The 26,323-nt window shown below is 42.6% G+C and overlaps 1 protein-coding gene across 1 annotated transcript; it reads right to left on the reverse strand.

The window, feature by feature from the left end:
- Positions 1–2,145: 2,145 nt before the first annotated feature.
- On the reverse strand, positions 2,146–25,870 carry LOC308313887 (uncharacterized protein; the record flags this gene model as incomplete). The annotated part of the gene is made up of 7 exons (XM_080761213.1): positions 2,146–2,954; positions 3,077–3,127; positions 3,436–3,534; positions 3,924–4,247; positions 6,426–6,737; positions 6,857–7,201; positions 25,744–25,870. 7 exons carry the CDS (start codon positions 25,868–25,870, stop codon positions 2,146–2,148), a joined length of 2,067 nt encoding a protein of 688 aa, XP_080617339.1.
- Positions 25,871–26,323: the final 453 nt, after the last annotated feature.

Consider the following 26,323-nt stretch of genomic DNA (forward strand, 5'->3'; position numbering starts at 1 on the left):
TGTGAAAACACTATGAATAATTAATACACGACAACAGAACCACGACAGACTTTTCAACAATACATTTATTAAATTAAAACAATTACAGTTTATAATTTAGGCACTTGGCACGCAACGTATCCACAGAGCCATTTACAGTAACATGTTTTATCATTTAGGCACTGAGCCATTTACAGTATCATGTTTTATCATTTAGGCACTGAGCAATGTAGGCCTATCCAGAGTAATTTACAGTAACATGTTTTATCATTTAGGCACTGAGCAATGTATCCATCCACAGAGTCATTTACAGTAACATGTTTTCAGAACACCACAAAGTTGGTACGGTGACTTTAAAATAAAATACGCCATACAATAAAAATCCACCATTCCCATATGGAAAAAAAAGTAGAAGAAACATATATGTTGTCCTGTTGCCTCCAATAGTAAGTATTTACATTTTATATGTATGTCATTTACATGTATGTCATGTAAAGTACATACTAGATTTTATATGTGAACTCTTGAAAGTGGCACCTTTCATACAATCCTCATATAAGACAATAAAGTGAATCATGTATGAATCAAGTAAACAACATGTATGTGATCTATGAGGTAAGTAAATGGCAAACTGTATTTTCCTTACATGTTCCATACAATGTTTGTAGTTTTAAATTATATGAGATATATCCTTTCCATATATAAAAAAAATACCATTATAGTATGTATTTTATAGTTTGTAACCATTTAATTTACAAGAAAAGTATGCTTCTTTTATATGTTTTTTATAACATTGTTATATGTCAGCCAATACATTATACCTTATAGTTATAAAAAAAACATATGTTTTATCTATGACTATATATACGTTTTTATATGTGAAGTGTATGATAGGTATAAAAAATAACATATGCGCTATAGACCCCAGGGAGATAGTTGCTGAGATAGAGCACCACACCTACTATACCATCAACTCCCAATTATTCCCGCATCACTTGCCATCATATGCTCTCTTTATGTTTTTTGTTTTTTTTAGAAGATTCTTATAAGTTACCATAACAGTATAAAATAAAATGCATTGGGAGGTACATGGGGGGACATTGGTGGTGACACTGGCTGGGGGGGGCACTGGCTGGGGGGGCACTGGGGGCTTGTGTCACACTGGGGGGACACTGGCTGGGGAGGACACTGGCTGGGGGGGGGGCATCACACTGGGTGGACACTGGCTGGGGGGCACTGGGTGGGGGGTGTCACACTGGGGGGTCACTGGCTGGGGAGGACACTGGCTGGGGGGGCACTGGGTGGGGGGATCTTAAATAATGTAGGAGTCATAAAATGTAAAAGGGAATACAACTCATTATTTTGTCATCTCATGTTATTTCATTGTAAGATTAGGTTTTGTTTAATTTGGATGTCTCTGTGACATACATGGCCTGTATTGTATGGTTTCTATACAATATCCTATCAGATTTTGGTTTCACTGATGTTTGCCCAACTCTACAAGTTTGACAACACACAATTACTAAGGATTTTGTATGTGGATTTACTGCAGTAATTATTTATAAGTTCATATATATTTCAATTTATACTAATTTACTAAGAATATTGTATGTGGATTTACCGTCACATATAGTTCTTATAAGTTACAAAATTATATAGGTTTCACTTTACAAAAACTTACTATGGCTCTTATATGTGCTTTGACTGTTATATATAGTTCCTATAAATGACAAAATCATATAAGTTTCACTTTACAAAAACTTACTATGGCTCTTATATGTGCTTTGACTGTTTTATATAGTTCCTATAAATGACAAAATTATATAAGTTTCACTTTACAAAAAAATACTATGGATCTTATATGTGCTTTGACTGTTTTATATAGTTCCTATAAATGACAAAATTATATAAGTTTCACTTTACAAAAAAATACTATGGATCTTATATGTGCTTTAAATGTTTTATATAGTTCATATAAATGACAAAATTATATAAGTTTCACTTTACAAAAAAATACTATGGATCTTATATGTGCTTTGACTGTTTTATATAGTTCATATAAATGACAAAATTATATAAGTTTCACTTTACAAAAAAATACTATGGATCTTATATGTGCTTTGACTGTTTTATATAGTTCCTATAAATGACAAAATTATATAAGTTTCACTTTACAAAAAAATCACACTCTGATGAACCCTCGTACTTTGTCATCCTGTTTACAAACTTCTTAGGGATCTGATTGGCTGCTACAGGTCGTGAGGTTATCCAGATGCGAGCAGAGGGGAGGAGGAGCTTCCCCTTGATGAGGTTTACAAGGAGATCTTCCACTGGGTAAGAGTCGTTGACATTCATGAGGCTAATTTCTGTGCTGAAATCAAACTGGAAATTATTTTCATCATAACCATCCAGAACAAACATGACTTTGAAGGAGCTGTTGCTGTAGTCTCCTGACTTCTGCAATTCAGTGAAGATAAGATTAAGAATGTCTTCCTCAATAAATCTGGTTTCTGGGATGCAGCAGTGAATTAGCTGTGCCAAAGTAAACTGTTGTCCCTTGAGCTTATTTAACTGGCGGAACTTGAGCGGGAACACGAGGTGTGGGTCTTGGGGGAAACATTTCTTGGCCCAGTCGAACAAAAATTTGTGTACGAGGAACGTTTTTCCAATACCTGCACAGCCAACGGTCAGCACTGTTCTTATGACTCGTCCAGAAAGTTCTTTGAACATCTGACCCAGTTGGATTTCTGTTCCCTCTCCTGCCTTCTTCATCTCCAGACGTCGTCTGACTTCATGATGGCTGTGGATATCTGTTCTTTCGATGTCTACATTGTAGAGCGGAGCGAAGACGTTTTCAAACACGACCTCAGACTGTGTGCCCAGTTCCACCCTCAGATATGTGCTGTTCATGTTGCATTGAAGCTGCTCTTTATAGTCAGTGATGTGACGATATCCTGGTGTTCTCTCCAACAGACCTGCAGCGAACAAAGCAATTCAATGTTTAACAGCCTTGTCTCGAGTCGACACACACACACACACACACACACACACACACACACACACACACACACACACACACACACACACACACACACACCTCTCAGTTTGGCGGCTCTGTGTCGTCTTTCCTTCTCTTCTTCTGTCCAATCTGAAATGTGAGGCAGTGATTGGTCAGTGAGATGTGAGACAGTGATTGGTCAGTGAGATGTGAGACAGTGATTGGTCAGTGAGATGTGATACAGTGATTGGTCAGTGAAATGTGAGGCAGTGATTGGTCAGTGAGATGTGAGACAGTGATTGGTCAGTCATATGTGAGACAGTGATTGGTCAGTGAGATGTGAGGCAGTGATTGGTCAGTGAGGAGACACTATAGGATCATTCTCGTCTTCACATAATGACACATAGATGGATGGATTTAAGTAAATAAATCTAGTTAAAAATAAATTAAAGACTCACAAGGTTTCCTGTTCCAGATTAAAGTTGCCAGTGCTACTGCGTACATGAAGAGAGTAACAATAAGCCCTGGTCTGCCTCTGCCTGTTGGTCCTTTAGGAGCTGAAAGACAGAAATAGAAAAGATGTGAGACAGTGAAAGTTTTTCAGTATTGTAAAATACCCGGTAACCTGAGACCTCTCGTGGCTTTTGCTTAATTCTATGTCAGTGGTTCTCAAACTTGTTCATGTCAAGGAGCCCCTGGCTGCACAGAATTATCTGTAATTGGCCGCCGACCCCCATCTAAAAATATGTTGTTCCAGGGACCCCCACCCAGAAGCAAATATTTGAGTTAAAATGTTCGCTCTGAAAGAGTATATTCAAAGCTTTGCGGCACATTTTCACGATATTTAAAAAATAGCAGACCTACAAGCTCATAGCGCGGCACCTCCACAAATCTGAAAACACACACACACACACACACACACACACACACACACACACACACACACCTTTGTAAAGCGGGTTGTCTACAGCCTCGCTCTGCTCCTCACTGAACAGGTTCTTTATCGCACAGGATATTCTTTGAACTTTTCTCCCTTCCTCGTCGTCGCTGATCGTGGCCGTCCGGGAGTCGGGTCCGCTCCATTCCTCATCGCTGTAGATCCTGGTCTCGTTGGGTTTGGGTCGAGTCCATTTCTCATCGTGGAACCTCCATCGATAGACGACCACGCCCGACTCTGTGACGTCTCCGAATACGCTGCACTGCAGCGTGCAGTTGCTGGAGTTGGAGTCACATGGTGCCACGATGGATAGCTCTGGATGTGGGACTTTCTCTGTTGAGGACACAGAATGAAGACATGGAGAATGAATGCACCACACATCTATTATGAACACACGCACACGCATGTGCAGGCACGTGCACATGCACACACATGCACACCCCCACACGCTGGGGCAACTGACTGAAGACGAGATGTTAACATGCCTCCTGCTGACCGTGAACTGACCTCATGCTTCCTTCTATGCATGAGGAGTCCAAGACCCTTCTTTTCACCCGACAGGAGAGGGAGTTTCCCCAGTTGGAAACGTAGTGCGTGGAAGGAACGCGAAAACGTTATTCCAAACAGTTATTCCTTTCCCCTCCATCAGGCGCCCCGGCTGGCCAGAGGGAGGCGGTATGAACCGGATTTCAATTACATCCTTAGCCCAGCCGGATACTGCACCACATCAACATATCTAGTTTCCATTACAATTGAAATAAATTATGCCCTCGCACAAACTGAAATCTGTCGCGCACAGACACCGACGCTGGTGTAAAAAAAATAAAAAACGTTATATATATTTTTTTTATGGCGCAGTCATACTCCTGTGTATGACTGCACCGTCTGTGCGGCGACCTTAGAGGTAGAGACAGCATTAGCAGACAGCACTGCAGTGCAGTCAGTGTTAATGAAACCCCAAGAACCAGATAAGATCGCGTTGCGCCCATAGACGCCATCTTTCTAGATCCGTTTTGGCCCAGCTGGCCATTGGCTGGCCCAGACAACGAGGCGGGACTTCCCCCCTTCTTCGTTGGTTTTTATTTTGACTTGAACGGGGGGTGGATCCCGATCATAGACTGTAACGGTAGCCACACCCCTCAGAACATACTCAACTTCATGGTTATTTTTTTAATAAATGGGACCATAATTTTCCAAAAATAATATTATGACATGAGAAATGAGACTTTAAACTAGTGACTGGAAGCAGAAAGTATTCATGACCATGTTTATTAAGGTAATACAGTCTAGGACCTATAGGGCTGTATTTTACGTGTCTTAAGTACCAGGTCTTCTTCCCTAACTTGAGTAAACTAAAGACCTGGAGGCGTGATCAATGCCATTTGGCTATTCTGAGTGGCCAAATAGCATTTTAATACACCTTGGTTTCAGTGAACTAAAATGCTTCATTTTTGCTATAAGTGCTATAAGTAAACGATGGAAAATGCTAGAGACATGCTTCTTATTTCTAAGTACAGAAATGCAGCTTGAAAATGAGATATTTGGTGACATTGTGCTCATATCGCACATATTTCTATTGTCATTCAAAAAGTCGCCAAATCTGGCCCAATGCACAAAAAGATGATATTAAATCTGACAATAAGAGGGTTAAGACTTTTATAATACCTCAAAGGCTCTAAAAGAAAAAAAAAATGTTTCTAAAGTGTAGTTGTTTATTTGGTCTTGTTTCTAAAGTGTAGTTGTTTATTTGGTCTTGTTTCTAAAGTGTAGTTGTTTATTTGGTCTTGTTTCTAAAGTGTAGTTGTTTATTTGGGCTTGTTTCTAAAGTGTAGTTGTTTATTTGGGCTTGTTTCTAAAGTGTAGTTGCTTAGCTGGGCTTGTTTCTCAATGTTGTATAAACCAGTGTGTTGGAGGCAAAGTGCTCTGTTTATTTTGTTTTGTTTACTAATTAACTAATTAATGATGAAGTTAACGTGTCCTTCTTTATGATGACGTCATGGCTATCAGTCAGTCAGAACGGTGGGAGGTTGTCATGAAAACGCTCATTACCTGCTGTCACTGTGATGGCACTCAGGTGCGACAGGGGAAGACGAGACAGTTTGACCGTGCGTGGTTGATAGGTTCAGTTTGTTTGTTTGTTACACAGTTTATTTACGTTTGTACTACTGCTGAAAGAAAGTGGATTTCAATAAATGGATTGACATATCCGAAAGTAAGAAAACTCTCTGGACATTGATTTAATCACTGCACGCGTCAAACTCAGTACAACCCAGTTGCCCTGCTGTTTAGCCTAGTTGTACAGGCTTCACACAGTGGTTCTCATTTTCATGCCAAGGACCCCCCAAAATGAATGTATTGTGATCCATTATGCCCCTTCCCTGGAGTGATCCATCACATGGAGGACCGGCTGATCCCAAACATTCTCTAATAAATGTTTCAATAAAATAAAAATACCAAAACAAATCATAAAGGACAGACAATAACAGATCCATAACGACAAGTCATACTTACTCATCTCTTTAAGCTGGTAAGTCTTGCCGTGACGTCTCTCGTTGATCTCCACAGAATACTGCCCGATGTCGTCTGCGGTCATGTTGTCGATGACCAGCCGTCCGGTGTCTGGGTCCAGCGTGGAGCGGTCTCCATTCCCGTAGTAATCCAGACCATCATCCAGATACCACTCCGCTGCCAGGTTAAGTCCGTGCCTCCACAGGATGCTGGTGACGGCTACAGAAATAGAGCTGTAGTCTGGGAACAGTTCCACGCGGATGCCTCTGCCTCGTGGTGGAAGGTATTTCACTTGGTCATCTCTTGGCCCTCCAGCTTTAAATCAATACACGTTGGTGTTCTTTAGTGTTTTTGATATTTCAAAACCCAGAATAACCATTTTTTCTTTTTTTAAAGGCCCAACACTGGTTATGGTTATGAACATTAAATCTTACCAACAAGGAGCTGGATCGTACTGTAGCCCACGTGTGGAACGAGACAGCAGTAGGTCCCGATGTCCGAGAGCCTCACCCCGGTCAGCCTCAGTGAGATGTTGCCGTGTTGCAGCTCCTCGTGAAACAGGAACGTCCTCCGTTTGTACAAGAGGTTCACGGAGGTGTTAATGGGACGTCCATATACGAAAACGTAAACGTTTTGTGACGCCAGGCCAGCTCTGAGTCTGGTCCACAACACTGAACGTCTCTCCATGTTGAGCGGTGGGTCAACTTCAAACGGAAGGATCGCCTCGCCTCCCAGTCTGGCCAGCACAGGCTGAGAGGACCTGTCGACCTGGAGTGGTCCTAAAAACACAACCCAAATGAGATAGACTTTATTGTCACCACGAGGGGAAATTTGTCTTGGGCAAAAGTGCAGTAGTACAGTATGTTTTTAGAACACAGACAAAACACAGTAGTAGCAGCAGCAAGAGAGAATAGTCACATGGTATAGTATCACAAGATTAGAACAGTGCACATTTGCACTCAAAGTATGAAAATAAAAAGTACAAAAGAGTAATTCACCAGATAAGAGGTTATTCACAAGGTATGGTATCACAGCGCCTCTAGTGGCTCCAATGCAGTTCGCCCCTCTTCATAAATAGACCATCAAGTACGGGGGTATTCCCTATGCCTCATACAGTGCACTGCGTTGAGGTTCCGCCATTTTGTTTGTGTCCGAATATGTAGTGAGCATTTTTGCACCCTAATGTAGTGGACTGAAGTATCCCACAATGCACCGGGAATTGTAGGGACCATCCGATGGTCACTACAAAAACGCAGCGAAGCAAATCTACCCCATAATGCATTGCGCAAGCTCGCTCTTGAGCGCACATGCATGCACACGTTGAACTAGCGAAAGAAATGTACTTTTTAATGTTTTGTTTTCCTTCTCTTTTCTTCCCTGGCGGATCTCGAGATTAATGATCTTGTCACGGTGAGACATGTGATGGACCAAATGCAGAACCAAGAGCAGGCAGGCAGGCAGATAAAGTAGAATGATGATTTATTCACAACTAGACAGGACATACAACGGCAGGACACTGTGACAACAAACTATAATCTGACAAGGGAACATTGAACACTGGGAGGTATAAATAGACACAAAGACTAACTAGACACAGGTGCAACATAACTACAATCAACACATGATTGGTTGACACTAAACAGGTTACAGGACACAGGTGGAGACTGGTGAGACAAGGCAGGCAACAACAAATGGAGCAGACAAGAAACACCAGGAACACAACTACACAATAAGAGTACACCACAGACAGATATCGTGACAGTACCTCCCCCCAAGGGATGGGTTCCAAACATCCCAAAACAAAAACAAAAAAAATCTCCCGAATACTGAGTAGGGTGGGTGGAGGGGAGTCGGAAGGAGGGAAACAGGGGCACAAAACTAACATAGGACTGGCAGGACAAAAACACAAAAAATACAGATCTACAAGCTCAAAACAAGTTGTAACAAAACAGAGGACTCGATCTAGGCAGGGCAAAACGAGAAGTCATACAGAAATGCAGGTGGGAAGACACACAGACAAGCACACAGACAAACAGACAGACACAAACTGAGACAAACCCAAAGACAAGCAAATAAACTGACAAACGGACAGACAGGCAGACAAACATGCGGTCTGACACAACAGGTGGGAAAACAGATTAGGGGGACTAAAACACTGGGGAGCAGACAAACGCACAAGCATACTGGCAGACAGACACGCAGACATACAAACCGGGACACAGGTAGACAGAACGACAGGTAGAGTGGCCAACGGACTATCCGGCGGACCAAAAGAACCACTCACAGGATTACATTGTTCAGAGCGGGGTCGAGGGGGCTGGGGACCAAAAGTTGCTGAAGCCCCTGGCAGAAAGTTAACGGGGGGCAGCGGCGGAGCCTCAGTGGAGGCGAGCTGCAGCGGCGGAGCCTCAGTGGAGACGGGCTGCAGCGGCGGAGCCTCAGTGGAGGCGGGCTGCAGCGGAGGAGCCTCAGTGGAGGCGAGCTGCAGCGGCGGGGCCTCAGTGGAGGCGATCTGCAGCGGCGGGGCCTCAGTGGAGGCGAGCTGCAGCGGCGGAGCCTCAGTGGAGGCGAGCTGCAGCGGCGGAGCCTCAGTGGAGGCGAGCTGCAGCGGCGGAGCCTCAGTGGAGGCGAGCTGCAGCGGCGGAGCCTCAGTGGAGGCGAGCTGCAGCGGCGGAGCCTCAGTGGAGGCGAGCTGCAGCGGCGGAGCCTCAGTGGAGGCGAGCTGCAGCGGCGGGGCCTCAGTGGAGGCGAGCTGCAGCGGCGGAGCCTCAGTGGAGGCGAGCTGCAGCGGCGGAGCCTCAGTGGAGGCGAGCTGCAGCGGCGGAGCCTCAGTGGAGGCGAGCTGCAGCGGCGGGGCCTCAGAGGAGGCGAGCTGCAGCGTGTCGCTGTGTGCCAGCGACGGCATCTGGGGCGGCGGTGGCCGCGACTGGGCGTCGCTGGGCGGCGGTGACCGCGTCTCTGCGGCGCTGGGCGGCGATGGCCGCGACTCGGCGACACTGGGCGGCGGTGGCCGCGACTGGGCGTCGCTGGGCGGCGATGGCCGCGTCTCGGAGATGCTGGGCAGTGAGGAGTGTTGACGTCGTCGATAGCCATGGCAACCACGCCCCCTCACCCGGTTCCCCCTGAAGATGGCCAAGCGAGTCCCAATGAATGGATCCGAAGCTGAAGCTGTCTCAGCGTCGGCTGGCTCAGGGAACACAGGGTCAACAGGGGTAGGTTCAGGACAGACAGGCTGAAGGCCTACAGACCCCAGCCTGATTGACTGGATCGCAGGCTGGTGAGCAGGTAGGGAAGCAGACTGAGGAGCAGGTTGGGAAGCAGGGCAAGCTGGAGTGACAGGTTCAGGCTTGAATAGCAAAGATGCTAACAAAGTTCTTAATTGCCTGGCTGTTCCATCCACCAGTTGTGCAAACTGTGGATTCTTTTTCATAAACTGAAAAGTCTCTTTCAAGGCCAACCTTGCTGAGAGCCATCTCTTGCTGCTTAACACAAGTTGTTGCTTTAACTGCATTAACGTAGCTGTCAATGACTTGCAGATCCTCATCAATCCCCTGGAGTTCTGCTGGGTCCATGTTGGTCAGATTATACTGTCACGGTGAGACATGTGATGGACCAAATGCAGAACCAAGAGCAGGCAGGCAGGCAGATAAAGTAGAATGATGATTTATTCACAACTAGACAGGACATACAACGGCAGGACACTGTGACAACAAACTATAATCTGACAAGGGAACATTGAACACTGGGAGGTATAAATAGACACAAAGACTAACTAGACACAGGTGCAACATAACTACAATCAACACATGATTGGTTGACACTAAACAGGTTACAGGACACAGGTGGAGACTGGTGAGACAAGGCAGGCAACAACAAATGGAGCAGACAAGAAACACCAGGAACACAACTACACAATAAGAGTACACCACAGACAGATATCGTGACAGATCTAGTGCATTTATTTGCACTAGGCTATTTTTGGAGTATCCCCCCCCCCCCCCCCAGGCTTAGTGGGGCTTCATGTGGTTAATGCTGAGGATGTTTTCATATTGCTGGATAATATGGATATACTATTAATTTATTGATAATAATCATTAGGCCTATGTTTTAAGAGAATATAGTGTCTATAGTGTCTATTTGTACGTCTCTAAATGTTTTGATGAATTGAACATGGTGGACCCTCTTGTAAACAAGTGTAATGCTTTATGGTGTCGTCCACTCACAGTTAAGACGAGACATGGGCCAAAGCATGTCCGGGGGTCCCCAGCCAAAAACATTGAGAACCTATACCTATACTAGCCTACTGGGCAGAATGGCAACCAGAAGAGAATAACCGTCCGATACACAGCTCAGCATATTTCCTGCCAGCAGGGGGTGCAAAACGCAAACTCAACTGTACTACACCATGCCATACATACAGTATTAGGGATATTAGTGATACCAGTGGTCCTTGAGGGGGTTCCAGGTGGTCCCCAGCTAAATGATAGAGTAACCAAATGGACGCTTATATATATTTAACTCTTGAGAGCATAAAATGAAACGAAATTTGATTTCATTTTAAGCTCTCAAGAGTTACATTATTGTTAAACATCTGCATTACTAAATGTACAAGAAGTCTACACACAATTAGAGAATGTAGAATAATTGTCTCTCCTGTTCTCTCCTCATGGTACCAACGTCAAATACAAGGAATTGTGGACAAAATCTTACATTTTGGTTCCTAGAGGCTCAATCGAGACTATATGGAGATATAGGCCTACAGTAGGCTACCATTACCAATCTACCGTCCATCAGCATCAAAAGATTGGACTCATATGTTTTGGTCATGTCCAAACCTGGCGGATTACTGCAGGTCTGTTAAGTGTTATTTATGTATTTAATATTTGTATTAAGGTTTTGCAAAGGAATTGAAAAGAGAGAGAGAGAGAGAGAGAGAGAGAGAGAGAGAGAGAGAGAGAGATTTTTTTTGATTTTTACCAAAAACTTTTATTTACAAAACTAATTAAAACAAATATACATCAGATCAGATCAGGTAAAAACATTAGTTCCAACAATAGCTTCAATTCTCTACCTAAAAATTATATTAAATATTAATTCATCGTCTACCACAGAACAAAGTGCATCATCATAACACCATTTTCTCATGAACTCATCAATGTCATTCATTTCTTTAAAAAATCTGTAATCAACCCATATTCTGGCTTTTGTAAGTGCAATGAAAAAAGGAACTGCATCTTGTCCTTCCCTGCCCTCGACTTTGTTCTTTCTACTGCAGTATATAGACAGTTTGGCTTCACCTACTATCATGTTCAATAATTGCCATTTGACACAGTTAGCTTTTCTATAACCTGCTCCCAAAATAAAAGCAGTCTTAGACCACTCTTCACCAAACAAATGAAACAAGTTTTCCAAAACAATAAACAGATCACAAAGTCTTTTACACTCATAGAAACAATGAAAAACGGTCTCCACTTTGTCACAAAAAGGGCATAAACTTGGGACTGTGGGATTAATCATAGAGACAAAACTGTTAACTGCAATGGCACCATGTAAAATCCTCCACTGTAAATCACCAGTTCTCTTTTTTGTAGGTGGTTTGTATAATACCCTCCATACAGGTTTCACTTCAATGTCCAGCTCTAATTTTTGTCTCCATACTGTGTCAACCCTCCCATTCAACTTACACCTGTTCAGTGCTTTTACACACCCTTTATACATAATTTTTCCTTTTGCAGTGTACAAGTCTACATATTCAGTGTCTTCTTTCAAAAAAGCTCCTGAGAAACCTTCTAAATTGGGAACGAAACCCAGTTCAGGAAAAGGATCATCCTCGTCAGGAGTCTCTACTCCGTCACTGTATTCCTGCAACATTTTTACCTCATCCTCAGTCAATTTCTCAAGCCACATATTCAAAATGTTTCTGGTCTGTCGTAACGACCTCAGCCCAAGAAAAGAAGCTACAGCCGTGGTGTCACTCAGACCAGGACCAGCTAAATCAACTATTTTTCCCAGAGTAACGGCCCTGGTAGTACACAGAATGCTGTTAAGACCTGGTGTTGAATTATTCTGAACATCCAACCTGGCTCCATTAATAAGAGGCTCCTCTAATAACCAGTATAAAGAACATGTGGGCTCTAGTCTTTCCCATTTAAACAGGTCCCAAACCTTAAAAAGTGCTTTATAAAAAGGAGGTAAAGCACGTGGGTTTAAAACCTTGCCCTCCATCAAAAACAAAGCAGTGTCTAAGCCCAGCCCAGATGTCTTTCTCAAGATGCTGCTCGCCAATTCTCTCCACACGACATCATTTGGTCCTATAAGATACCGCTGTATGAACTGTAGTCTAAAAGCAGCTCTTCTGCTCTCTATGTGTATTAAACCTTGTCCCCCCTCCTCTCTTGGTAAATACAACACACTCTGGGGCACCCAATGTAACCTGTCCCAAAAAAAATCCAAGAAAATGGCTTGTAGTTTGTGTGTAAGTCCTTTAGGGGGCTCCATACATGCCAACCGGTGCCAGAGAGCAGAAGCTACTAGGTTATTTATGATTAAAGCCCTGCCTCTAAAGGACATCTGTGGTTTTAACCATTTCCATTTGTTGAGCCTGCCTTCTACTCTCGCAATCACCCCTTCCCAGTTCTGTTTAACTATAGTCTCATTCCCAACATATACTCCTAGATATTTTAGCCCATCCTTCCTCCATGTCAACCCCCCTGGTAAAATGGGCAGACCTTCCCTCCAGTTCCCAACTGCCAATGCTTCACTCTTCTCCCAATTCACTTTTGCTGCTGATAAAATTCCAAAATCATTCACAATTTCTTCCAATTTTTGTATATCTTCTTTGTTACTTATGATGACGATGACATCATCTGCATAAGCTGATAAAATATGACTTTTGTTAAAATTATCTAAAAGCAGACCTCCTATACTTTTTCTTACTTTACACAACATGGGCTCTATGGATAACGAGTACAGCATTCCTGAAAGGCTGCAGCCCTGTCTTACCCCTCTGGACACTTTAAAAGGGGCACTTAGACCACCATTAATCTTCAGTACACTCTCAATGTCCTGGTACAACACCTTGATCATGGCTATTAGACCAGGGCTGAAACCAAAACTCTCCAGAGTATCCCAGAGGTACAGATATTCAACCCGGTCAAATGCCTTTTGTTGGTCCAACGAAATGAGACCAAAGTCGACACCTAATGAACCAGAGACGTCCAAAATATCCCGAATTAAGGACACATTGTCCAGAATTGACCTACCAGGCACACAATACGTCTGATCCTGATGAATGACCAGGTCCATGACCTCTTTGAATCTATTAGCCAAAGCTTTAGAGAGGATTTTATAGTCTGTGCAGAGAAGTGAAACGGGGCGCCAATTCTTAATCTCTTGTAGATCTCCTTTCTTCGGTAAGAGAGTTATTACTGCCCTCCTGCAACTTAGCGGTAATGTCATGTCTTTAAAACTCTCGTTGAACACGCTTAAAAGATCTTCACCCATCTCGCTCCAGAACTCCTTGTAGAACTCGACTGGAATGCCATCGATGCCCGGGGCCTTACCCCCCTCCATGCCCTGCAGGGCTGTATGAAGATCTTTTAGCCCCAGTGGAACCTCCAGCTCAGCAGCGGTTGTCTCTGGAACGTTGGGCAAATCATCACAAAAATAACTAAACAGTTCCTCGTTCTCTTTGTATTCACTGCTGTACAGTTCAGAATAAAAGTCCACTGCCCGTCTCCGTATCTCGTTAGTGTCTCTCAACTCTTGTCCTGTAGCAGAGCGCAGAGCGTGCATCAGCCTCTTCTGCCCGTTCCTCTTCTCAAGACCAAAGAAAAACTTTGATGGTGCATCCATCAGGGTTGCGCTTTGAAAACGCGACCGTACCAGCGCCCCCTGTGCCTTAGTGCCTAGTAGGTCTGTAAGAGCAGATCTTTTAGACTTGAGGTCTTCAATATGACCTCGATTTCCAGTGGACTCTGCAAAATTCTGTAGTTCCACAATCTCAATCTCCAGATCTTGCATAGACCTGGTGATGTCCCGCGTAACATTGAGAGTGTACTGTTGACAGAGCTGTTTTATCTCTACTTTCCCACAGTCCCACCATTGTCTCAAAGATTTAAAATCATTTTTTCCACCCTTAAAAACACCCCAAAAAAACCGAAAAACATCTTTAAAGTGTGCATCAAGAAGCAAAGCCGTGTTAAAATGCCAATACGCACTTTTAGGTTTTACATTATTAATAAAAACAGTACAGCTGACCAAAGAGTGATCGGTAAAACCAACAGGCACTATTCTGCAATTCTTAAAAATACTCAAGTGATGCTTAAAACAATAAACCCTGTCCAATCTCGCCAGAGATAATAAATTATCTCTGCTGTGAACCCATGTATATTGCCTTTTTCCATCGTTCATTTTTCTCCACACATCTGCCAGATCATGCATTTGCATTACTTTCCTCAGTGCAAATTTTGAAGCATTGTGAGGTTCCAAGTGATTCCTATCTAAACTATTTTCCGTACAGTTGTAATCACCTGCCAAAAAAAGATAATCTTCACCATTTAATTTACTTAAAAAATCACTTAACACTCCCAGGTCCATTTGTAGGAGCGTACACATTAATGAGAACACAAATATGTTGCTCAAAAACTGCTCTAACCACCAAAAGTCTGCCCTCTACAACTTCTTCTATGTCAAAAGACACTGGCGTGAAACTTTTTGAAAAAAGAATACCCACCCCCCCACTGTTTGTGCTCTTGTGACTCAGCACCACCTCCCCCTCCCACTCTCTTTTCCACTCAGACTCATTAGAGCTGTCACTGTGAGTCTCCTGCACAAACATAATATCAGTCCTTTTTAGTTTAATTAATTCATATAACAGAGATCTTTTAGCTACATCTCGTGCCCCATTTAAATTCAGAGTGCTGATTACTCATTGCAAAAGATAATGAAAAAACAGCAAAGAAATAAGCTGCACATAGAAAATAAACCCTTAAACATCATCTTCATTGTTTAATTCTGCTCTAATTTTGGACACAAATTTCCTCAGTCTAAACATCTCCTGGTCAGTAAACCCTCCTTCTCCTTCACTGCTCATCTGAAACCGAGCAGAATCAGCAAACTGCTGACTGTCAGAGAAGTGATCTCCCACCTTCACATATTTCTTATTTTTTGTTTTCCGTAAAAAAGCTCTTATTTTATCAACAGAAAACTCAAGACCACCATCATCTGTAGACTCATTATCACTCTCGCTGACTACTTGTTTTGCTGTCTTAGTTACTTTTTCCTCACTTTCTGTTGTTTTTTTTGCCTTTGAACTTCCTTTACTACTTTTACCCTTTCTCTTCAGCATGTGTGGCACTTTTAAAAGTTCATCCATCATCTCAATATCAGCTCGGCCAGAGTCTGACACTGCATGCATTTCAACCCTTATATCATTAGCGCTTTGATCAATTTGTTTCCCAGAAATTATAGCCTTTGGCCCAAAAACCATCCCATCAACAGCTTTCTGTTCCCCCGTGTCTTTTTTTCCTGCCTCACTTTTCTCTGCCTGTCCTTCTTCTCTCCCCTGACTATTTGACTGTACTTCACCTTCCTCCTGTCCTCCCTCACTTTGACCGCTTTCCTGTACTTCAATCTCTTGTTCTTCCTCACTCACCTGACTGTCTGCCTGTGTTGCACCTGTCTCAGTCTTATCCTGTTCTGCAGCAGCCCCAGCCGCCCCACCAACAGCCTCATTCCTTGCAACATTATTTTCCGCCTGTTCTTCCTCACTCACCTGACTGTCTGCTTGTATTTCACCTGTCGCCTTCTCATTCTGTTCTACAGCAGCCCCGACCGCCCCATCAGCAGCCCCAACCGCCCCACCAACAGCCTCATTCCTCGCATCATTATTCTCCGCTTTTCTCGCTGGACAAGCTCTTGCGATTATCTATGCCCCTCCCTCCCGCAATTAAAACACTTCATACTATCCGATGTCGCAAAAACGATGTAGTCAAAACCATCTACTTTAATCTTAAAAGCCAAGTTCAAATCCACATTCCTTTCATTAAGAATCATGTACAACTGGCGTCTGTGTGACACAACATGCTTTAATTCGGGGGCCTTACAACCCGAGTGTACTTTCTTCATCGGTGAGACAATCTTTCCATGTCTTGAAAGCTCACGGAGAAGAATGTCATCACTGATGAACGGGGGAACGTTAGATATCGTCACCTTCTTTGATGGTGTAGCGAGAGGAACAACAGGGACATAAGTGTCCTTAATGACAATGCCTTTCTCAACCTGCCAACGAAAATGATCACAGCGCTGTTCATCCGAGCAGCGGATTTTATGCTTCCACAACCGACCACTTTACCAGCAGCCAAACTACATTCTTCCACTGAACACGCAAAACTCGCTGACACTTTAACGCCGTGTTTCCTTGTCAGGCCAACAAAAGGCGTCTCCATCTCGGCGTGCACCGTGCACGCCGACCAGCGTGTGCTGGCCGAACGTAAACACACGCCAAACAACCACAACAAATCGCTATAGACACCAAAAACACTTTAAACTAACAACACTACTAATACATTTATAGGTAAAGATAAGATAATAGATAGAAATAGAAATCACTTGCAAAAACACCTCTCACACGCAGCACCTCACTCACTCGCGTCCTTCCACTCAGAGAGAGAGAGAGAGAGAGAGAGAAGAGAGAAAAGAAAAAGTTGGAACGTACACGGCTTTTTAAACCACACCCGTTTGTTTTCCCAGTGAAAAAGTCACGTTTGATTTCGTTTTCAGACAGTTAGTAAATACCCAGGCTTTCATTTATTGAAAACAAAACAGACATTGTGCTGTTGTAGGATCCCTTTGTGTGTGTGTGTGTGTGTGTGTGTGTGTGTGTGTGTGTGCGCGCGCGCGCGCGAGTGTGTGCGTGAAGCAAGAATATTCATATTAGACGCACATGATCATACTCTCATTCCTATACCACTGGCTTGAATGAGATTTAATCCATTCATTCAAGCACTATGAGAGGCGGAGTCCATGCGCAGATCTAAACAAACTAAGTGGAGGCGAGCGCATGCAGTCACAGTGTGTGTGTGTGTGTCACTCAGTGCACAGAGAGAGAAAGATACCGAAACAAAAATGCAACTTCACAGATGATTTGCGGAAAAAGTATCCGTTTTCGTCCTGGCCGTGACAAATCTGAAGCAGGAACATATTAGGCAGGTAAAAATATGGTTTGACCCTAAAAAAAATTGTAACAAAAGGTTTCCCAACTGATTTATATAGTAGCCTATATTAGGTGCCCTAAATAACATACTAAAAGTTTACCAAAGTTTGACCACCCGAAAGGTTTTTTTTTAAAATACCATTAGCCTACTCCTCCATTATTCATCCTAGAAAAGTAATTTTGGTGTCTAACCCTATGTTTTGGTTATCTAGGAATCAAATTAGCATATATAAATTATAGTCAAGCAATTACAAGTACAATGATATATTAAAGCAATTGGTTATATAACAGTGTAATAGGACATTTCCCTTTTCTATAATGCTGTACTGCCCAGGATTGGTGAATTCATCACATATACAAAATTCACATTCTGTTGAAGCTTCCAGGAGATTTATTTTGATACCATAACAATAAAGAATATATTCATTATTACTGGGCGGTACTGTGATATGATGTGACATTTGTAAAAGCATGGCTGCCAAGTGATAGACTCATTAGACTGGGAATATTACACCAATCATGGAAGAAATGTACAGAGAAATGTCTGCACTATTTTGTTTGTAAAGGTGTCTGGCAATAATAATAATAAAAATATGTCCCCTAGGGTAGTGGTTCCCAAACTGTGGGCCGGGACAAACATTGTGAAAATAGGTGATCTATAAAAGCTCACAATGCTGAGTGTCTTTGCACCAAACACACTCAGTAGGACCAATTGGCCACTTGTCTGGTCTATGGGGAAGATGGACTCCTCAGTGGGGATACATTGGAGAGAAATGGCCCCTCATGGGCCTAGAGACTAGAGAGGGTGTGAAGTCAGTACAGAGCTATCACACATGTATCTTGGTATATAGGCAGGTGGTGGAGTGTGGCATGGATAGGGTTCAGTTATGCTTGTCACAGACATCTTCTTATTCCCCTAGACTGTAGTAGTTGTGTGTGTACAATTAATTTCACATTTACTTTGTGTTTGGTACTACTGGCAATAACCTTGAGCCCTGGGCTCCAGTCTCGGTCTCCCCATAGAATCCCAATCTAACCTCCCTCCACGCTGTGTCCCTGCTGCTATCCAACAAACAAGCATTGCTGCCTTCCAATGGATGGCTTTTTAAGTCATATGGCAGCCAAGACTATTATGGACTTTAATGCATGTTATGGGCACACTAAATGACAACGTAGGATGCCATGTGGCCAATATAAATACAGTGGGCGCCACTAATTCCACTAATGCACTTTTTGCATTTTCGTACTACAGTAGCTGTTCTAGAGGAGAGGGGAGAGGGTATTCTGCGCCATAATGATCAGTCACTGGGGCCCCCAGTAATGTTAATGGTCAGCCAACAACCAGACACCGACTCTCCTGTGAGCCAGTCCGACATAGGGACCTAGGTCTTATAACCACCACTATGTGGGTCTGACCCTTCTGTATACCTATGCCCACTCTTAGCCTATAGCTCAGGCCTAGGAGCCAGCAGGAGGTCCATTTGGGACCAGCATACATACATTTAAGAACACGACTGCCTGACAGTCTTGCAACATGTGGAGGTCTTATAACCACCACCATCAGTGGAGGCTGTCCTCACTACCTAGGCTAACTCAAGAGGTCATATCTCGGGAGTAAGAGCCAGCATGGTCCACATGGGACCAGTGGGACTATAAGCCAGGCGACGTATAGGAACACTCCTCCCAGCCTAAGCTAAACCCCAATTCCTTAGTTTCTACCTCCTCCACACTCCGTTCCCCAGCATGCCGTGACCCCCACCTACATGAGTGAGTAGATTCATCTTGTCTCATGTAGGCGTATTTATTTTGAGATGTTTCCTCAATGTGGACATGCAACTGGTGCAAGTTGCAACTTCCTTTGCAGGAAACTATGGCATTGCATGTATTGCACTTTGCGTGCAATAAATGTGATGCCATAGTTTCCTGCAAAGGATGTTGCAACTTGCACCAGGAAACATCTCAAAGTCAATATGCCTACACGAATAACGTTAGAAAATAAAAACTACTAACTTCTACAGAGCTTTTTATTATGACTCGACGTCTTTCTGTCTGAATCACGTTAACTATAGAGCCATGAATTAAATAAAAATCAATTTGTCTGCACTTATTTTTACAAATTATAAGCAACTCAATTGCTTTTCATTTGGCTCTAAATTAATCACGCAACTGTTGAGAGCCCAGACTTTAGGTGCATATACATACTGTATACCTCCATAGATTGATTACTTGATTACTTTATAAACAGTTTGCAGAAAAAAGCACAGGATCATAGCCTACAGTACAATAAAAAATAATATTAAATTAATCTGAACATTAAAGACATTTGTCACCACAACAATATCATTATTGCAATGTGTACTGTATATTTAATATACAGTACAAATTGCAACAATGATATTGTCGTGGTGGCTAGCTGGTGGTGGTGAAGTTTAAATAATAGTGCCAACTCATAATTGTAAAGTGCAAATACAATAATTTAATTTGTGTTTATTAAGTACTTGGTTAGGTTAGTTATAATATAAGCATAATATATGTCAGAAAAAATAATATTAGGAACCGTTAGGAACCGGAACCGTTAAAGTCCTAACAAATCCCAACCCTAGTCCGGACCCCCCTTTACCTCCTCACCCAACCCCACCTATAATACTCCCCTCTGCACCCGGTAGAGACTTAGGTTCTGACTACTCTGCACTAAGAGTAAATAATGCAATAAATTAGTTTTGGGTGGGTGTATAGTCAAAGATGAATTATTTAGTTTGAGCCTAATTTTATCCACAGATCCAAATATATATAATATTTCAATATTGCAATCAGTAGGCTATTGTCTATCAACTGACAATATTCTCTGCCACAACCTTCTGAATTACTGCAAATTGTGACTATTAGTTTTGTTGTGTTTTGAGGATATCTTGAAACCTTATTCCAAAAATATATATAAATATTTAGATATTTATTAAATATTTAGTTTAGTTAACTTGAAATTGGTGACTATTTCAGAGGGTTTTAACAGTCACAAACACAATATTGGATTTCACAATTATCTAATTATATCTCTGCAATTTGGTTCAATGGACTCCTAGACCCCAAAAACATAGGGTTAGACACAAAAAGTACTTGTCTAGGATGAATAATGAAGGAGTTAGGCTATTTTAATGATTTTTAGGCCATCTTGGACGCCATCTTGAAAATAACACCTTTCGGGTGGTCAAACTTTGGTTAGCTTTTAGTATGTTATTAAGGACACCTAATACTACATAAATCAGTTGAGAAACCTTTTGTTACATTTTTTTTAAGGTTTTTTCATATATTTACCCGCTCTATCTGTGGCAAAAAACTACAAAGCACAAAACAGCTGTACGGGGTGAGAGCTCGTCTGCTAAATTGACAGAGTAGGTCTACCTTGTACGACCTGGCAAAGCAGAAGATATGGTGAATGCAGCGGAGGGAGTTTTAGCATTTCACACTGTCAAACACCATAACAGTTACAAGTCGATCACTGTCGATGGATAATTGCACCAGTAATTTGCTGAAAAAGGCATTCCCAGACTCAGACACAGCGAAGAGGTTTTCAAGTGCACGCACCAAAACAGAGGCAATTATCAACAGTGTTTTAGCGCCCCACTCTGTCGAAATTGCGCTAGAGGCGCTCAAAGATATACAGTACTGTACTACAGATGGGAGTAACCATGGTGCAGTGAAAATATTCCCAATCATAATCCAGTATTTTGACTGGAAGAAAGGTGGTGTACAATGAACATTGCTTGAGGTCAAAGTCACACCTAATGAGACAGCCGAAACCATTGCAAACTACTTAATTGAAACATTGAGAAAAAACAATTTGTCAGACAAATGTATTGCATTTGCTGGTGACAACTGCAACACAAATTTCGGAGGAATCAGACGTGATGAAGGGGGGAAGAATGTGTTTGCAAAATGAAGAAGTTGCTGCAGAACAAGACTCTGGTCGGTGTGGGTTGCCCAGCACACATATTGAACAATTGTGTCCATCATGGTGCATACACACTTGATGTTGAAGTTGAGAATATCATGTTCAAGATTTACCAGTACTTCCACATTTACACTGTGCGCACTGAGAATTTGAAGGAGTACTGTGACTTTGTTGATATTGAATACAGAAAGCTCCTTTCCCACAGCAAGACACGATGGCTGTCATTATTCCCTGGAATTGAGAGGCTGCTGCAGATGTTTCCAGCATTAAAGGGATACTTTCTGTCTCAGGAAAAGCCACCCGCAATGATCAAGAGGTTTTTTGGAAATGAATTTAGTGAGATTTACCTTTGGCACATGCACTCACTCACGCATTCAAGAAATGGAAAAGGAGAAGAATTCCATTGTGGAAGTGTGTAACATCTTGCACAGTGTCCACACTATGCTTGAGGAACGCAAGAGAAACAACTTCATGTCCATTCAAGTTAAGGGACTACTGGCACAGAAGCGCACAAATGGACTTGGAAAGGAATGTGACCAATTCTGTGCTGATGTACAAGGTCTGTACACAGTGCATGTCTGCAGTATCTGGAGAAGTGGATGACACCCATGGAAGAATTCACCCCGTTCATGTGGATGGATCTGAGTGAGACACCAAATTGGAATGATGTGGAACCCTGCATCAAGTACCTAGGAGAAAAGGGGGTGCCAATTGATGAAGTGTTTTGATCAGGTCACCAATCTCAAGAAATTCACTGAGAGCTGCAATAGTGATGGAGAGTTCAAAGGCCGGCAAGTGCACCAAATGTGGTCAAAATATTTTGAGAAGGCCAAAAGCATTGCATGTTACTCAGAGCTACTGAAGATTGCACAGTTTGTCTTTGCCCTTCCTTCTTCTCACTCTTTTAGCCCCAGTGGAACCTCCAGCTCAGCAGCGGTTGTCTCTGGAACGTTGGGCAAATCATCACAAAAATAACTAAACAGTTCCTCGTTCTCTTTGTATTCACTGCTGTACAGTTCAGAATAAAAGTCCACTGCCCGTCTCCGTATCTCGTTAGTGTCTCTCAACTCTTGTCCTGTAGCAGAGCGCAGAGCGTGCATCAGCCTCTTCTGCCCGTTCCTCTTCTCAAGACCAAAGAAAAACTTTGATGGTGCATCCATCAGGGTTGCGCTTTGAAAACGCGACCGTACCAGCGCCCCCTGTGCCTTAGTGCCTAGTAGGTCTGTAAGAGCAGATCTTTTAGACTTGAGGTCTTCAATATGACCTCGATTTCCAGTGGACTCTGCAAAATTCTGTAGTTCCACAATCTCAATCTCCAGATCTTGCATAGACCTGGTGATGTCCCGCGTAACATTGAGAGTGTACTGTTGACAGAGCTGTTTTATCTCTACTTTCCCACAGTCCCACCATTGTCTCAAAGATTTAAAATAATTTTTTCCACCCTTAAAAACACCCCAAAAAAACCGAAAAACATCTTTAAAGTGTGCATCAAGAAGCAAAGCCGTGTTAAAATGACAATACGCACTTTTAGGTTTTACATTATTAATAAAAACAGTACAGCTGACCAAAGAGTGATCGGTAAAACCAACAGGCACTATTCTGCAATTCTTAAAAATACTCAAGTGATGCTTAAAACAATAAACCCTGTCCAATCTCGCCAGAGATAATAAATTATCTCTGCTGTGAACCCATGTATATTGCCTTTTTCCATCGTTCATTTTTCTCCACACATCTGCCAGATCATGCATTTGCATTACTTTCCTCAGTGCAAATTTTGAAGCATTGTGAGGTTCCAAGTGATTCCTATCTAAACTATTTTCCGTACAGTTGTAATCACCTGCCAAAAAAAGATAATCTTCACCATTTAATTTACTTAAAAAATCACTTAACACTTGTAAAAAAAAGCACTCTTTCAGGTCCATTTGTAGGAGCGTACACATTAATGAGAACACAAATATGTTGCTCAAAAACTGCTCTAACCACCAAAAGTCTGCCCTCTACAACTTCTTCTATGTCAAAAGACACTGGCGTGAAACTTTTTGAAAAAAGAATACCCACCCCCCCACTGTTTGTGCTCTTGTGACTCAGCACCACCTCCCCCTCCCACTCTCTTTTCCACTCAGACTCATTAGAGCTGTCACTGTGAGTCTCCTGCACAAACATAATATCAGTCCTTTTTAGTTTAATTAATTCATATAACAGAGATCTTTTAGCTACATCTCGTGCCCCATTTAAATTCAGAGTGCTGATTACTCATTGCAAAAGATAATGAAAAAACAGCAAAGAAATAAGCTGCACATAGAAAATAAACCCTTAAACATCATCTTCATTGTTTAATTCTGCTCTAATTTTGGACACAAATTTCCTCAGTCTAAACATCTCCTGGTCAGTAAACCCTCCTTCTCCTTCACTGCTCATCTGAAACCGAGCAGAATCAGCAAACTGCTGACTGTCAGAGAAGTGATCTCCCACCTTCACATATTTCTTATTTTTTGTTTTCCGTAAAAAAGCTCTTATTTTATCAACAGAAAACTCAAGACCACCATCATCTGTAGACTCATTATCACTCTCGCTGACTACTTGTTTTGCTGTCTTAGTTACTTTTTCCTCACTTTCTGTTGTTTTTTTTGCCTTTGAACTTCCTTTACTACTTTTACCCTTTCTCTTCAGCATGTGTGGCACTTTTAAAAGTTCATCCATCATCTCAATATCAGCTCGGCCAGAGTCTGACACTGCATGCATTTCAACCCTTATATCATTAGCGCTTTGATCAATTTGTTTCCCAGAAATTATAGCCTTTGGCCCAAAAACCATCCCATCAACAGCTTTCTGTTCCCCCGTGTCTTTTTTTCCTGCCTCACTTTTCTCTGCCTGTCCTTCTTCTCTCCCCTGACTATTTGACTGTACTTCACCTTCCTCCTGTCCTCCCTCACTTTGACCGCTTTCCTGTACTTCAATCTCTTGTTCTTCCTCACTCACCTGACTGTCTGCCTGTGTTGCACCTGTCTCAGTCTTATCCTGTTCTGCAGCAGCCCCAGCCGCCCCACCAACAGCCTCATTCCTTGCAACATTATTTTCCGCCTGTTCTTCCTCACTCACCTGACTGTCTGCTTGTATTTCACCTGTCGCCTTCTCATTCTGTTCTACAGCAGCCCCGACCGCCCCATCAGCAGCCCCAACCGCCCCACCAACAGCCTCATTCCTCGCATCATTATTCTCCGCTTTTCTCGCTGGACAAGCTCTTGCGATTATCTATGCCCCTCCCTCCCGCAATTAAAACACTTCATACTATCCGATGTCGCAAAAACGATGTAGTCAAAACCATCTACTTTAATCTTAAAAGCCAAGTTCAAATCCACATTCCTTTCATTAAGAATCATGTACAACTGGCGTCTGTGTGACACAACATGCTTTAATTCGGGGGCCTTACAACCCGAGTGTACTTTCTTCATCGGTGAGACAATCTTTCCATGTCTTGAAAGCTCACGGAGAAGAATGTCATCACTGATGAACGGGGGAACGTTAGATATCGTCACCTTCTTTGATGGTGTAGCGAGAGGAACAACAGGGACATAAGTGTCCTTAATGACAATGCCTTTCTCAACCTGCCAACGAAAATGATCACAGCGCTGTTCATCCGAGCAGCGGATTTTATGCTTCCACAACCGACCACTTTACCAGCAGCCAAACTACATTCTTCCACTGAACACGCAAAACTCGCTGACACTTTAACGCCGTGTTTCCTTGTCAGGCCAACAAAAGGCGTCTCCATCTCGGCGTGCACCGTGCACGCCGACCAGCGTGTGCTGGCCGAACGTAAACACACGCCAAACAACCACAACAAATCGCTATAGACACCAAAAACACTTTAAACTAACAACACTACTAATACATTTATAGGTAAAGATAAGATAATAGATAGAAATAGAAATCACTTGCAAAAACACCTCTCACACGCAGCACCTCACTCACTCGCGTCCTTCCACTCAGAGAGAGAGAGAGAGAGAGAGAGAAGAGAGAAAAGAAAAAGTTGGAACGTACACGGCTTTTTAAACCACACCCGTTTGTTTTCCCAGTGAAAAAGTCACGTTTGATTTCGTTTTCAGACAGTTAGTAAAAGTGAGTGTAAATGAGCATTAATAAGTGTATAGGCCTACCTGTCACAGGTGTGTTACAGATGCTGCTCCACAGCACCAACAACATGTAGAAATTAATCCGCGACTTAAATGCTGTTAAAACTCCGTTTACTGTGAAGAACAGCGAGAGCGAGTGGGCCTCCATCATTGTTCTTGTTTTAGGCACCGTGAATGAAGAAGTGAAGTTAGTGAACCTTCCCCCCTAGCCTACACTCTCTGACCCTGAGCCTAAAGGATAGACTGTTTATAAAACACGAGACAGTAGTAGTATCATGTACTCTAGTGTGACTTCCCCCAGTGCTGCTGGGGCATACCTGCATACCATTATGCTAAACAGAAAAACGCCCATACAAAAACAATGTTATATATGATGAATTCCTGTTCTGTTTTTTAACTACATAGAAGTGTCTGTTTGTATGTCTCTAAATGTTTTGATGAATTGAACAATGTGGACCCATGGGTCCACATTGTTCAGCTGTTGACTTGTTTACAACAGGCTGTTGTAAACGGAGTCTGCTAGTTAGTTACTTTATTGACACAAATGTATAAAACATTGGGTCCAAACAATAATAAAAAACCCAACTTTAAAAAGGTACAGTAT

Source organism: Protomyctophum bolini, assembly GCF_963924005.1.
Source record: "Protomyctophum bolini genome assembly, chromosome: 4".
Taxonomy (NCBI): Eukaryota; Metazoa; Chordata; class Actinopteri; order Myctophiformes; family Myctophidae; genus Protomyctophum; species Protomyctophum bolini.